Source organism: Acanthisitta chloris, unplaced genomic scaffold (genome assembly GCF_000695815.1).
Source record: "Acanthisitta chloris isolate BGI_N310 unplaced genomic scaffold, ASM69581v1 scaffold2732, whole genome shotgun sequence".
Taxonomy (NCBI): domain Eukaryota; kingdom Metazoa; phylum Chordata; class Aves; order Passeriformes; family Acanthisittidae; genus Acanthisitta; species Acanthisitta chloris.
Genome location: NW_008660849.1, coordinates 30,105 through 45,350, shown reverse-complemented (window position 1 = coordinate 45,350; position 15,246 = coordinate 30,105). Strand labels below are relative to the sequence as shown.

General features: G+C 38.9%; 1 protein-coding gene across 1 annotated transcript in view; it reads right to left on the bottom strand.

Moving 5' to 3' along the window:
• The window catches only part of CNKSR2 (connector enhancer of kinase suppressor of Ras 2), a gene marked incomplete at its 5' end in the record, with an annotated part of 160,947 nt that extends 147,621 nt beyond the window's left edge, over positions 1 to 13,326 (bottom strand). Inside the window, 2 exons of the mRNA XM_009069964.1 lie at positions 1,183 to 1,385; positions 13,163 to 13,326. Of these exons, the coding sequence (XP_009068212.1) occupies positions 1,183 to 1,385; positions 13,163 to 13,326 (367 nt within the window). The remainder of the gene's footprint in view (positions 1 to 1,182; positions 1,386 to 13,162) is intronic.
• Between the last annotated feature and the right edge of the window lie 1,920 nt (positions 13,327 to 15,246).

The window sequence follows — 15,246 nt, the reverse complement described above, 5'->3', positions numbered from 1 at the left end:
ATAAAAAAGCCCACATCATTGCATTTCTATGCAAGTTGGAGCTGCTGCTAGCTGCTTTCTCCAGACAAACTCAAAAAACACTGCACAGGGGCAGCCTAGCAGGGCTGTTACAATGGGGTGGACAACCCTAATATCCACTTTATTCCTCTTAATTGCTCTCCCCTCTCAAGTCCCAGAGATGGAACTGATATTAGAAACCAACCAAAAAAGCTAAGATTTGGGGCCCAGATTTAATAGTAGCAGCTGTGCAGAATGAAATTAAATCTGTGTTCCTTACTTAAAATAATTAATTGTTAAAATCTTTCTATCTCCCCCTAGTGGCCCCAATACCTTCTTAGAAGGTATGCAATAAGTAGAACCTTACTGGTCTCCAGATGTTCCCACTTCCTGAGAAAAATGCAGTCACTGGCCTGCCTTCGTCCTAATTTGGGGGCTTCACAAAGAAGGAAGAACAAACCTTACCAAAATTCCCAGATGGAAATCATTTATGGGACAGAAGCCAGTTTTCCTCAGGAAAATGAAATGCAAAACACACAGCAGTAAAACCAAATAGTTCTGCTGAAAAGTTACACAAAGATCATACTCCGAACAAAACTTCAGCTGCTGGATACAAAATAAGATACACCTTTAAATCAAGGTAAGCGTTTAATTTTCACTGATAAAAATTCACTGTGATGCATTTTATAAAGACTTATAGACTACTTTTAACCACTCAGGAGTTTTCATCTTAAATACCTGCATATTACTCTTGTTATAATGCAACGTTTATACACACACACACACTGGAATTATCTGTTAGCACCTATATAATGAAAAGTATGGTCACAGTTTCGTGAATTTGATAGCATCAGAGTGATGACCTGAGTTATGCAGGTCAAAGTGTTGTTCTATAGTAATAAAAAATAAATATATAACCTAACTATGTCATCCTGTTGCTATATTGTATTTCCAGGTAAGTGTAGGGTTGCAGTGCACTTGGAGGCATTGTACTGAAATGCCATCTAATGCATGCTGACATAACAAAAAACAGAAAGGTACAAGCATCCCCTCAGAATATGTAAATTAATTCTACATCCATTTAATGTCCATCCATTAATTCTCCAGCCATTACATTTTGTGCAGAAGTTGGGGTTTATGTATGTACGTTATCTGGTTATTTGAGATAACATTAGGAGATTTTACCTGTCCAACCAAGCTAGCAGACTTTTAGCGGCTCCAATTAGATCCACTACCGATGTCAGAAAATCATTTGGTAATTTGCGACTGGTCCTTCCATCATAGTGACCACTCCTCCTCCTCCCAGTGATGAAGTTCTGCAGATTTTTGGCAGATGCATTCAGTTTGTGAGAAAGGGTTTTTAGATTTTCTGTTTCCAAACCATAGTTCTGCATTGGGGAAAAAAAATAAAAAAGAAAGAAAAAAATAGAAAATACAGTTAGCTTTACAGGTGAACATGAAGTACTGAGAACTACAAGACTGCTCTTCTACTTCAAAACTTAACCATTCCTAATAATTAAGGTAGAAATACACCCACTCAGTAGTTTTTAAATGTGTAGCATGTTCTGTTTCTGAAGTGCATAAAAACAGAACAAAAGAGCAATATTATGAGTGATCTTTTAGCTGGTTTTAAGTGCACTGAGAAAAACATCTCAAGATGAAGAAAAAACATAGTCTGGAAGATTGTTTTTCAAAGCAGTGCATCACTCTCAGTAGATCAAAGAATCATAAAATGGTTTGGGTTAGAAGGGATCTTTATAGATCATCTAGTTCCAACCCTCTTGCCATGGGTAGGGACACCTAGATGAAGTTTCTCAAAGCCCCACTCAACCTGGCCTTGATCAGATGGTTCCCTCAACAGATCTGGTGGTTAGGGATCAGTCCCTCATGTTCGTACTCACAGTAATTCCTAAAATCACATTGGGCATGAGGAACAACAAGCAAAAGTATGCAGCATGGACAGGCTGTGAAACCAAATTGTTTTTGTTGGTCTCATTACCTTACTTTTATTCTTTTTAGCAGTAAAGGACCACCAGAATCACAGACTACAGAGCTGCCCTGCTCAATATTTATGTTGCCCATTTAAAGTCAAATTGTAAACTCTGCTTCCATTTAAGTGACAATCTCTTAAATTAGGTTCCTCAGCTGTGCAGCAGAGACAGAAATAATTATGCAGAAATATTAACAAATAGTACTTGGAAGTCCTTCAAAAGTACAAATGTTACTGAAACAGCACTAGAGAATGCCCTAATTTAATGTTCAATTACAATATAATATAGTACCATCAGTGATCTGTTATTGCTATAATAGATTTGTTTTCCTCACAACACAAAGAGTTATAAGAGTTATTACAAAAGAAGTCTTGTTTTGCCATTGTAAAGGAATAAGCAATTGCACAGTCTTGAGCTTAATATTCCTCTAAGAGAATTATGGAATTCTCAAGGTCCTCCTCACCCTAACCACATCACAGGGTGATAACATGGAGTGCTGACAACTTGTTCAGTTGATGATGGAAAAGGCTACTTACTGTGGAATGCGGACCATTTCCTACCACTAATGATGATGAAGTAGGATGCACAAAGCCTCTCAGATGCACACAGAAAAATCTACTTCCTAACAACACTCCCTGTCCTCCCCAACTCTCCTCCCATGTCACCGATTTGGTCCCCACGCTATTCTGTCTGTAAGAAGAGATGGAAGAAAATGTACACTTGTCACTGCTAATTTAAGACTGCTGAAGCTTATTTTCTATACGAATTGGGGGGTGTGGTAAGGCTGATCATGACAGCAGTTGTCATGCTCCTAATCCAAACCATCTACTAAATGAACTTAATCTCCTCTTTAATTACACAGAGACTGCAGGAACATCATACTGAAGCTAGTCCCAGTAAGCCCCCAGCTCTCCCACAACATCCACTCCCAAGCAAATGACAGACAATCACGGAAAGGAGAGACTACAGCCCACAGCTTGTCTGCATCTCCCAGCCAGCTCTGTGTGCTTGTAAACCAGACACACTTTGTGAGGGAGCTGCTAGAACAACAGCAGAGGATGCACTTTGGCTTAAGGGGGCAGTGACCATACGCTAAGGTTGTGCTTTGAAATGCAGTACTGGAACTTCTGTGAGCATTCCTATCGTGGGCAAGGACGACTTCGCAGGGAGGTTTCAACCACACAGTTTCTGCACAGGCACTGTCTGCCACCACATTCCGTTCCCAATTAGACAAAATGTATGTTTGGGCAGTGACTATTCCACCATGTAAATATTCAAGAGCAATTATAAAATGGATATAGTTCGGTCATAAATAAAAAATTACAAGATGAAAACAATTAATTGGGATTGAAAAGCAAAACATACTTTATTATGCAGCTAAATGGCTCATAACTAAAAAGTTATTAAATCAGTCCAAAGTAAAGGGATAAATATCAGACAAAAATAAAGCTGGGGGTTTTTTTTCTGTGGTTTTCTGTGGTTGCTGTGGCTGAGGGAGCACGATGGATATTGAGGAGTGAGTAGGAGTAAGTTGGAAAAAAATATCAGGTTCTTACTTCATCATGCTTCTTGAGCATCTAGCTCATTTTGACAAAATTAACAGGGGGATAAACAAATGAAAGATATTCTGGATGAATGATAAATTGTAAAAAGTGTCTTACAGATCAGCCAAACCTAACCTCACCAGAAGCTACCCCCATGGTGCGCACATCCACCAAACACAGGGGACAGACCGCAAAATGCAGGCTGGCCACAGGGCTGCCTTCTTCCAAACACAATGAAATGCTGAATTTCTTAATTCGAGGGGTGTTCCTAAGAAGCTGAGTGCAATTATCCAAATATAAAACTGGTGGGTGTGTGCATGGGGAAGCCTCCGCAGCCATACCCTGCACAGAGCCACGGCTGGAGGACACCTTGCTGCTGCCCAGGCTGAATCCCAGCTCTCCTTGACAACCCTAAATTATTTCAACTCCCTCTCTTTTGCCATCCCTCGCTTCATCACCCTGCCTGTACCTCATCTGCTCAGAGAGGCAGGTGGTGGGTCCCAGCCTGCATTGACATGCCATGTCCACCCCAGCAGAAGCCCTGGCAGACAGCGTACATGCCTCCAGTCCCACCAGAAAGGAAAAGCACCAGCAAAAAAGAAAACCTGCAATGTTGAACACTGCAGACCAAGCAAAACACTCAATTTTTTTTTCTACAAAGGAAAACAGGCTGTATTTATATATACACTTCTTAGAAATCAGTTCTTATAAAAGCTTAGTGGCCTCTTGCTAACATCTAAGTGATGGCCACCTACAGCCACAGCTTTTTCAGATGTCTTTACACCATCAGATCTGAGGAAAGGAAGAGGCAGTGTTAACAGATGCAAAGCTTATTTTCACACATACGCATCAGATGTGTGTCCTTTAACATAAAAAACTGAGGCAAAGCTACATAAAAAATTCAGCCTTACATGACAATGGCACTGACTCTGGTAAAGCCTCCATTTGTAAGAAGACACAGATAAAGCCAGAGATGGAAAATACAGATATAAATTCCAGGCAGAATATATTTTTTGGCAGCTGTGTTTATTGAAGCCTTCAAGTAGAAGGATCCTAAAACAGCAGCCAAACTAACAAAATCCCCACTTTGTTTATCACTAATATTCCTGGCCCACATTAAAAGTGAACAGGGTTGCATGTTATAATACTGGGAAAAAGCTTGCTCAAATAAAAACTGCCAAGTTTAATCATACTTTATATGCGATAATATACTATTAACAATATGGTTTTCTTAGAAATGCACTGTGTTTATTTTCAGGCACTGTAAGGAGATAATTGCAGGCAAAGGAGACAGTTCTTTGTTTTCCTCTAGTCTGCATTTAGCCAGCACTAACACCAGTTACACTTTCATTAGCCAAAACAAATTCAGTCACTGAAAGAAGCACAAAGAAATCTCTGCATGCTCGTAGAGAATACCAGAAGCGACACAAGTCTCTGCATCCACTTTCTCAATGAGAGGCCACAGAGCAAGAGTTTCCTCGGGCACCCCACCCCAACAGAAATGGCTCTAATGGAGTCTCTTCTGGCAATCATAAAACAAGAACTTGATGAAGCTAAGCTACACAGAGTAATAGCTTGTCAGCAGGTGTTCGAACTAAAGGCGTGGGAGCTATTAATAGACACCTTACCTGCTAATTACTTTTCTGTGGCTTCACATGACAGTGTGAGTGATGAATTGTAGCTCTTTTCTTCAAACGCTGACAAGCAGCAGCTCTAATCACCACTGATGAGTTTTGCTGGGGGGTTTTTTTGTGTGTGTGTGAGCACAGCCAGCCTAGTGCCTCTGCCAGCCCATCCTTGCACCGGCACAAGAGTAGGAAGAGAGTTTAGTAACCAAATGTGGAAGTAAAGCAAACATTTCTTGGATTAGTTTGGTCAATATGCATTAATTGTGTTCCCTGCTTCCCTCAATTAGAAAAAAATAATTTTAAAAAAAAAAAAAATCAGACCTCATTTCATCTCTTTCCTGTGTTAAAGTCACTTGACTCTTGTTGGCTGGGAAGTGCATCGACACTGTTTACACAGGTTATAAAGTGTTCCTAACTCATACAGTGCTAACTATCTCTCCTGGCTCAGAGTGTCTAAAAGCTGGCAAAACCCTTAGTTTAGGGCATTTTTATACTGCCCATTGCAAGTGCAAATCTCAGCTAACTAAAAAAGCCATGCTCAGATCTAAACACACTGCAACATGCAATGCAGACATAGCCACAGTCCCACTAACAAATCCAGAAATCCCTTAGAACAGATGTCCTGATCACAACTTTCATGCGCCCATGAATACCTCTACATCTCGAAGCAGAAATGCTCTATCAAGTTCAGGACACTGATTGACTCCTACAAACACTCCAAGACACAGAAATGAGCATATGGCCCCTCTGCCCACCTCCCTAAATAGCTGTTTCTTCTCTTCAGCCCAGAAAGCTGCTGGAAATCATGTGCAGCGAAAGGCATGCAGTGACCGGTACGAACTTACTGAACAGACACAAGATGGGAACTGAAGATGCTACTGTAACACTGGTGGTTGGGGACAAAAAAATAACCAACACAAAAAAAACAGTATTTTCACCACACAGGCAGAGCAGATAACAGTGCTTACATCGATTAATTTCTGCAGCCCATCTGCAGAAGGCAAACATGACTGTATAAACTGCAGAAGGTAAAGGTTTATTTTTCTTTGGTAAATGTTTGTCATCACACACACAAACATTATATTTTAAAGAAGGAAAAAAATGAGGACCTTTTGAAAAGACAAATTTTATAGTCTAGATAGCTGTACTGAGTAATAAATTGTGTGCAAAGAAGTGCAACTTCTCAATTATGTCTGATATCTCTCAATACTATGAGTAATTATCACAAGGATGAAATTATAAGCTCTCTCTCTAATGCAATAAAAAGTCTTTTTGTATCTATTCACAGGCTGAATGCAGGAGTTTTAGGCAAGAATAGCATATGGATACTAAGAAATGGACTTAAAAATCACCTCAGGAGAGCTTAATTCTGCTCATTATTTTTCAATGCTTTCATCTCCCATATTTAATTGAGTATCGTTTCTGTACATATCATTTATTTGCTTTTAAACAAGCAACCTGGAAACAGTAAAATTCATACAGTCCTCATTTCTCAAGAAGCCTGAAGAAGATTTTAAATGAATAACCAAAACAGCATCATATGGATAACACAGCATGTAGCAGCCATTTCAAAACCACATGTTAAAATCTGCGGCAAACAAAAATTCACCAAGAAAAGTTCCAACCTTTGTCTCCAAAGTTGCTTTTAAAAATTAACAAAATGCATTTGAACCACATTCTTCAAAACATTTGGCTGAACACATCCCACAAAGTATGAGGCAGATAGTTTTCCAGCCCAAAGCTGCTAGCAACTGATATCACAGCTTGTCATATGGAAGGTGCCTTATGTAACTTTATACCTCATCAGATCTGCCTACAACATATATTTCTAACGGCCTTTCTTCCAGCGTCACGAAATGCCAACACTAAGGTTATCTATCCTTCAAATAGCACTGACATATGGGGTAATTTAGAAGTGCACAACACATGATCTTAACACATCTGTTTCATAAACACAGAATACGTAGATAAGGACAAAACCCCAGATAGCTCAAATGACACTTAGCACTTACTGCAATTATTAAACATACACTGATTAAAAGGCAAACAGTTTCAAAGAGCATAAATATTTGTCCTAAATGTTTACAGTCAAAAAAACCCTCAGGTGCATGATACTTATACCTCTGCAGAACCCATGAAAGATTCATAACCACCATCATTATTCCCTTTCTTGAAAAATGTCCTTTTTCTACAGCACAATGAAGAAACACATAAAAAAGCCAAGCCCTGGTCATGTTTTGTAGCACTAATAGAGCAATTATATAAACTATTCTCCTTACTCTTATTCAATCAACAGACTCTGCAAGACTAAGTGCTCATTCCTCTTTTGTTTTTCTATTTCTCATGTAATTTTGTCCCTAGCCAGCCAAGTGCTCTTATTTCTCCATAATTCAAACTATCAGCTACACACATTCAATAACATGCATTTCACAAAGTCTTAAACAGCTAATCAGCATCTTAAAATTATTTCTAAGAGAAGGAAATAAGAAATTTTTATGAACCACTTTAAAGTATTTTACATTGTAACAGTTTCATCCAGTCTGCTCTTAACTAGGGTGTTAGACCTTTATAAAAGTCCCTCCCAACTCAAACCACACTATGACTCTATGAACCAGGGCATATATTTTGTACTTGCCCAAACCTCTAAAAGTAGTCCAAAGGAAAAATAAATAAGAAAAGTATCTAGGACCCATGACTGATTCTTGAGGCTGGTGGGAGGAAGGACATTCACCCTTTGCATACAGATACATCTCCTGCCTAGGGCATATCACAGAGTTTACTACAGTTCTGTATAAGAGATTGGCTAATGCATCTTCAATGTGATCTCTATAAACTATTAGAAACCCTTTGACTCTTAGTTTTGTTGTTCTGGTGATGGACTTCAGGATTTCCTTCCCTGCAGTTAAGCTAGCTCAGGCTGAAGACAGACAGCAAGGCATATGATATATACTTGCAACAGGCAATAGTGAAAACGTTAAATATTCTGCATGCTCACAGCAGAAAACTAACAGTAAATCCCAACTCCAGCACATAAAAATCTCTATTCTGAAATGAAGTCTTCCTCATTTGGTACTATGATGATTAAGTCTAATATTCACTTTCACTGACAAAAGTAGTTTTAAGATCTGACTAGTGATAAGTGCAAAGGAAAGGATTTCTGTGTGAGAAACGGCAGGAAGACGAAATTAAGACAAAAGGCATAATTCTTAAGAGGAATCGAATCATTCATGGGTAAAGTAGGTCTATTTTTTACATCCATTTGCATATAAATGTTTTGTGTTAGTGGTAAATGATAAGTAATTTCATGCTGTTAGTGCATACCAATGTTTTCTCTGCCAAATAATAATGCTATTTCATCTGCTGCAATCTTCTAGCTTTACAGATTCAAATATACAGTGCATAATAAATTCCTGTGCAGCCACAGCAGATTTAAATAACTAGCATGAAACTAGTACTGAAACCTGTATGCTGTATAAAGCAAAAGCTGTTTTGTTCTATTTTTTAACCAACCTCTGCTCTACACAAATGGAGATTCCCTGAAGAAGTATTTTGCAAAATTCACAGAGATCTTAAAGTTCTTTGTTTATGGAAAACTTCAAAGCATCCAGAAATTATTTGTGAAGTTTCTTAAATATTCTTTTCTTTCCAGGTCTCTGTTTTAAAAATATTGGAACCAATTTAATCTCTCTGAGACCAAAAGATACCAGATATTTTAGAGAAGTTAAGAAAAAAAAACCCAAATCCTCATACATCAAGACATTGTGGTGATAAGCCAGATAAATTAGATCATTTTCTTAAAGATGGAAGAAGAAATGTCAGGCTGTGCAGGCTTCAGTCTTTGCATTCTCCAGGCAGTGAGGCAAAGTGAAGTGTTTTCTGTGAAAAATATGATACCAAGTAGACATAAAATGTAGTCTGTGGACACTCAGAAAAATATACTTTGCTTTCTGCAGCCCAGTTAGGCATATCAGGAGCTACAAGACCTCCGGATGCACTCCAAACCTGAAAGCTGATACAGAGATCTGATGGCATAATCTAAGTAATCTGTTCTTCATTATGCATTTCTCTTTTCGTAAGCATCATCTCCATCTTTCCTCAATTTACTTTCTGCTGCCATTGTTAATTCATATCCAGTTCTTAAAGCATCCATCAAAAAAATTAGGCTTGTCACATTTTATGTGTGGATGAAGATCTGCTACACTGCTGTTTGTTTATTGATGAAATATAAAGCAGTCTTAGACTAGCTTCAGCGCCACACACGTAATGAAAAGGATCATGTTGAGGCTAAGATCTAAATGGCAATTGTTAGAATTGATGAACAACTGTATGTTTTTTTACCTGGGAGTATTCTGGAGGAAAAAAAGCTATGGTACCTAACTCAGTACAGTTTCTCCTGCATCTCTAGAGCTGGACATGCAGTTTCTTAGTTTACCATTTTTTAATCATTTTTAAGCTGTCAGTTATTTGGGAGGATTTTGTTAGTATGAATAAAAATGCACATCTACATCAATGAGAAATCTACCTGTTGATGCCACCAGTGTGGCCTGGGTTGCATGTCCCAGTTTAAACAGAAAGGCAAGAACAAGAGACATGTCTTGCTGTAAATAAAACAACTCTGCAGACACATATCCATCATGGTGGTTCCTCACTGATTGAAAAACATGCAACAAACTGAGCAACAAATACTATCACAGACCTCACTACTTCTTTCTTTTAAGCACAGAGGACATTTCATTTATCTTGCCCTTTCTGACATACGGATTTAATAAAACACAAAGCTGCACCAAGACATGGTAATCTATTGAACACGCTCCCACCTTTACAGAGTCAAGGAGAGAGGGAAAGGACAAACCACATTAGTTAGATTGCCTTCCCTCTCCTGGAGCACATTCAGCTTCAGTGATGGTATGTGGTATGTACACCCCCATCATTATCAGCAAGCATGACCTGTAACCTGTAACAGCAGTAGCAGCTGGGCAAAAACTTTATTCCGCCTTCTCTGAAGCGCCACAGGAAAAGAAAACCTGTGAATCTCCCCCCCTGAAAGCTTGCTCTCCTGTCAAGAGCACAGTATGGCCAGCTGGCAGCCAAGAGACTTTACTAAAGATGGATAGCACAGGCTACCATTTGTCCTCTGATCAGCTAACGAACACTGGAGGATCTATTTGTTGCAACTGCTTATGACAGGAAGGGAATACTGTGAGAGGCCAGAGCCACCCACCCACCTTCTGTCAAAAAACAATAAAGAACATCCTTTAAATAGTGCTATCAATCATAACTGGTTCCCAACTACTATATTGGCAAACAGTTTGTCTGTTTAACACTGTTTAACAGCCTCCACCAGGTTAAAGAGGTCCCATGCACCCTCCATACCACACAGATATGCTTGTTCTCCACTGACAGCCTGTTCTCCAGGCTCTTCACTTTCCCTCAGGAAGAAAACGTTGCCCCATGAACTACAGGCATGCAACACAAGCAGCTGGTTAGCCATTTACCATATCCACAGCTGACAGGGCAGAAACAGCAAACAAATTTAGCCCCCAAAAATGCTGGGAAGAGGGGCAGGAATAAAGTACAACAGCTATCAGCATTGCCAAAGCTTTCCTAATTGGCAACAACTCTGCCTTCCCTCAGGAAGAAAACGTTGCCCCATGAACTACAGGCATGCAACACAAGCAGCTGGTTAGCCATTTACCATATCCACAGCTGACAGGGCAGAAACAGCAAACAAATTTAGCCCCCAAAAATGCTGGGAAGAGGGGCAGGAATAAAGTACAACAGCTATCAGCATTGCCAAAGCTTTCCTAATTGGCAACAACTCTGCCTTGGAAACTCTTTAGAGTAGGATATGAACAGTGTGGGAGGTGGTTCTGTTCTCTCAGTTTTCATCATACCAAAAACTGTTCAGATGGTCAATCACTAGCTCAGAGAGAATGAGGATGAGATGCAGAAGCAACAGTCCTTTTGCTTTCTAATAATTAATTTAAAATCAATCAGAGATTATGCTTGCAAGGCAAAATTACTTTTACTATTCCTACCCCATCCTGCTATCCATCATCTCCAGCATGCAAAGAGTTGTTAACTCATTTGGATCATACACTTGTAACTCATGCTCAATTCTATCATGAAACCTCTGTCAAACTCCAGTAAAACAGAAAAAAATATACACAGACCATTCAAATAAACCTGATGCAATAAAGAAAAAAGCCTCTAAGTATAGGACCAGTACAGTCAAAAGGATTGCCTCTGAATTAAATTTTCTAAGAGGTTTATCTGATTGGTGAACTATAAATTCAAATTAAGCCCACTAAAATCAATATAACAATCACATTTTGTATCCCTGAGGAGCCATCAGGAGCCAATTGTGAGACTGCAAAAACCTCAAGTTAAATTAGAAGCTGTGATCTGAACACATGCTATTGTGTTTCAGTGATGAAGTATTCTTTAAGACGAACTCAGAAAAGTAGACAACACTGTATGTGCAACAAGGACCAGGAAGGTAGAGACTTGCTGCATGTGTTAATGATGCAGTGTTAGCCTTCACTACAAATTCCTTATTTTATATTCAACTTAGTCCCATACCCTTTTGCCTAAGATAAGAGAGCTACAAAGACAAGTTGTGTTTGTTTGTCTAAAGATAACATCTGTAATTACAGACCAAAGAAAAAAGAATTTTCAGCTAATAAACAAGTTTTGGGGGATTTCTGTAAAAATACTTTATTTTTGAAAGAGCCACAATCTGTCTCTCTGTGACTGGGAAGAATGGTCATCAGTGTTCACCCTAACTTAGACCTTATCTATCTCAGTTAATTATAGTATTTACCTTTTTGTTTTCTTTTGCACTATCTGATGAGAAAAGTACTTTGTGAATACCTCTCTTTATGTTCCTTCTAGATCAATAGCTTTTTTTAAGGATCGCAACCTTTTCAATATTTAAAAACAAATCTACGAGTTAACTGCACTGAGCCACTTTGCAGCGTTATTAGAAATGCTATTCTAAAGAAGAGAACCTAAGATGTGTTTAAAATCAAATGCCTTCCTGTATGAAGCTTTTTTATTTTTTATTATTTTTCATTACCCCTCATACCTATTTCCCAGAGATACAAAAACAAACTGTTCAGAAAAGCTGCTGCACATGGAGAATCCACAAGCCTTCCTGAAGAGCCTTTCAGCCTACCATCTCAGGTTCTCTCTACAGGGATTCAGCTTTCTTAAAGCTTTTTTTTGAGGTTTGAAGAAGTAGTATGCATTGAAAAACCACAATACACCGCTTCAGGCAGTCAAGTACATCTTAAAGCTGTTCACAATCCTTCCTACAGTGGAGAATGCAGACAGTGTGCCCAACCTATCACTAATCTTTACAGGCACACACTATGAGTTCATAAGAAAGGTGAAGTCAGTACCACATTGCTCATTGACCAGATAATCCAAGTTATACATGATATGACCTGACTGAAAACACCATTACCAAAATCTCTCTGTGTTCTCCATCTAACATTTATTTATTATTTGCACATAAGATAATTATTTCAGTATTTAATCCTTTCTACTGTGAAACACAAGCCGCTATGTTTCATCAAGCTTGAATAATCATGCAAAACATAATTTGCATGAAAGAACTGGTGAAAAATGACATGGTTAATATCAGAACATTTTGTTTGTAAAGGGCAACCACCACTCAATTACTCCATTCACATATATAACTGTTTTACATTCCAAACCAAACCCAGTCTAGTTTGTCTGTGATTTCAGATTAACTTGTGTTCTACAAAGACAGATATGCAAGTCTTAAATCTCTGAATCCAATTTATTTAACAAACACCATCCTATCAACAGATTTTGCTCTTTATCTTACGTCTGATTTAAAATGCTAAACTCTTCATACAATACATGTCAAGAGTTTCTTGAACTACTTATATAGGTGTTAGGACTAGCAATTTGAATACACAAAGTTTGAATATGCAAACACTCTTCACTCCTCCCCACTTTGCCCCAAGTTTACCAGTGCACAGAGCAAGTCTACTGCTTCCAAGATAAGCTCCTGATGGCCAATTCGTGTGACTCCAAGGTCTTCCAGTTCTTGATGAGTAATTCGTAGTAGCTGGTCGCCACTAATCTTCTCTCTCTCAAAGTTCTTTATATATTGCTGAAGGCAATCATCAAGACCTGCAGCAAAAGGACAGAAGAAGGGAAGACAAAAGTTAGCAACATTTTGTGCTGCCACAGGAAGTAAAAATGGGCTGGAACCAAAAAATAAAATAAAATAAATCAAGCCAACAGAGGATACTTTTCCTACATTTAAGAGAAGTATTTCAACACTACAAAAAAACTTTGTTACCCAGAAGTCTTAAGATTTGGAGAGCTATGGTAGACATGGTAGTTTCACCTCTAGACAATACCAGCTGCTCCTGAACCCCAAAGGAAGCCCTGAATACTTATAGCATACTGCGCTATGAATGTCAGTGTGACAGCCCCTAATATCAGGCATGTTAGCAATGCCTCCATCACATCTGGAAGGGGAGGGAAGAGCAAGCAACTGAAGGGAGGAAGACATGCATCCTACTCTGTGTGCAGAGTATCAACACATACTGTTAATCATTACAGCACTGCAGAAGACTGGAAACAAAGGAAAGTATTTGTGCCAGAGACAACCTCTAAGGGAACAATGACAGTGTGAATATGCTTAATGCCATACATCCAGGATCGAGTAGATGTCAGTACCACTCAACCTCCCTCCAAGCATACCTCTGCCATGGTAAGTCATATGATGCAGAGGGGCTGCTGGAGATTCCCTTATCTAGGAACCTAACTCTTCATGGATACTTGACTACAGTTCCCCATGCAGTCAAACACAAAATGCCAATGCCACACCACAGCATCTCTCCTACTCCAAGATTGCTCACACACTGCTGAGCCACCTGGAAGTTCACAGATCATGATAGCCCCCAAAACAAGCTGCAAAGAGCTCCAGAGAACAAGAAAGGTGGTAGTACTGCAAATGCATAACCTGGACCCCAAGTGCAGCAGCAGATCCAACTCAATGTATCTTGGTTCAGAAACTATATGGAGTCACTTACAGTACCAAAATGCTTACTGAGCATGAAAAGTCACTAAAATAAAGACCTAAGTGCACTCCTTAGAACAGAGTAATGGTGAACAAAAACAGATCCATTGTGCTAAAAAGGATCCTGGAAGGCCATGCAACGCACAAGCCCTGTGAAGAGCAGCTAAAGGAGCTGGGGTTGTTTAGCCTGGAGAACAGGAGGCTGAGGATGAACCTTATTACTCTCTGCAACTACTTGAAAGGAAGTCGTAGAGAGGTGAGGGTTAGTCTCTTCTCTCAAATAACATGGGATAGGATGAGAGGAATTGGACTCAAGTTGCACCAGGAGAGGTTTAGATTGGACATTAGGAAAAATTTCTTCATGAAAGGGGTTGTCAAGCATTGGACCAAGCTGCCCAGGGAAGAGGTCACTGTACCTTGAGGGGTTTTAAAGATGTATAGATGTAGCACTTTAGGGACATGGTTTAGTGGTGTATTAAAAATAGGCCATAGATGTGATTTTGCTAAATGACTGAAGAAGAAGGCAGTAAGAACTTTTGATATGCCTGAACTTAAGTCCCACACTGCTTACATCAATTGCTGAACGAGAATAAGAACATTAAAATAATCAATGTCATCAGGTATCAAAAAAATTAATTACCAGCTAAGAGACTAGCAGCACAAATCTAGAATAAGACATGACAGATGCACTTAATAAACAGTTACTGACAGATAATTCTAAATAAAGGCATTACTCTTCCTCCTCCTGCTATGTATCTTTGTCATTCAGATGTAATCTAGCTGGATGCATGTAGCTTCTATAGGGTAAGAAAACACCTTAAGACAACAAAAATATTACTGGCAATTGCTTGACTCACCAATTTTATAAAAAACTACAGCCACAAAAGAACAAAATAATTTAACCATACATTGCCTTTCATTTTCAGAATAGCTTGCCACAGATACTTCTCCTTATTTCCTAAACATCTTTTTAAGTACTCTACTTCTGTCATTTTATTTCTTAACTAAAGACCAGCAATTCT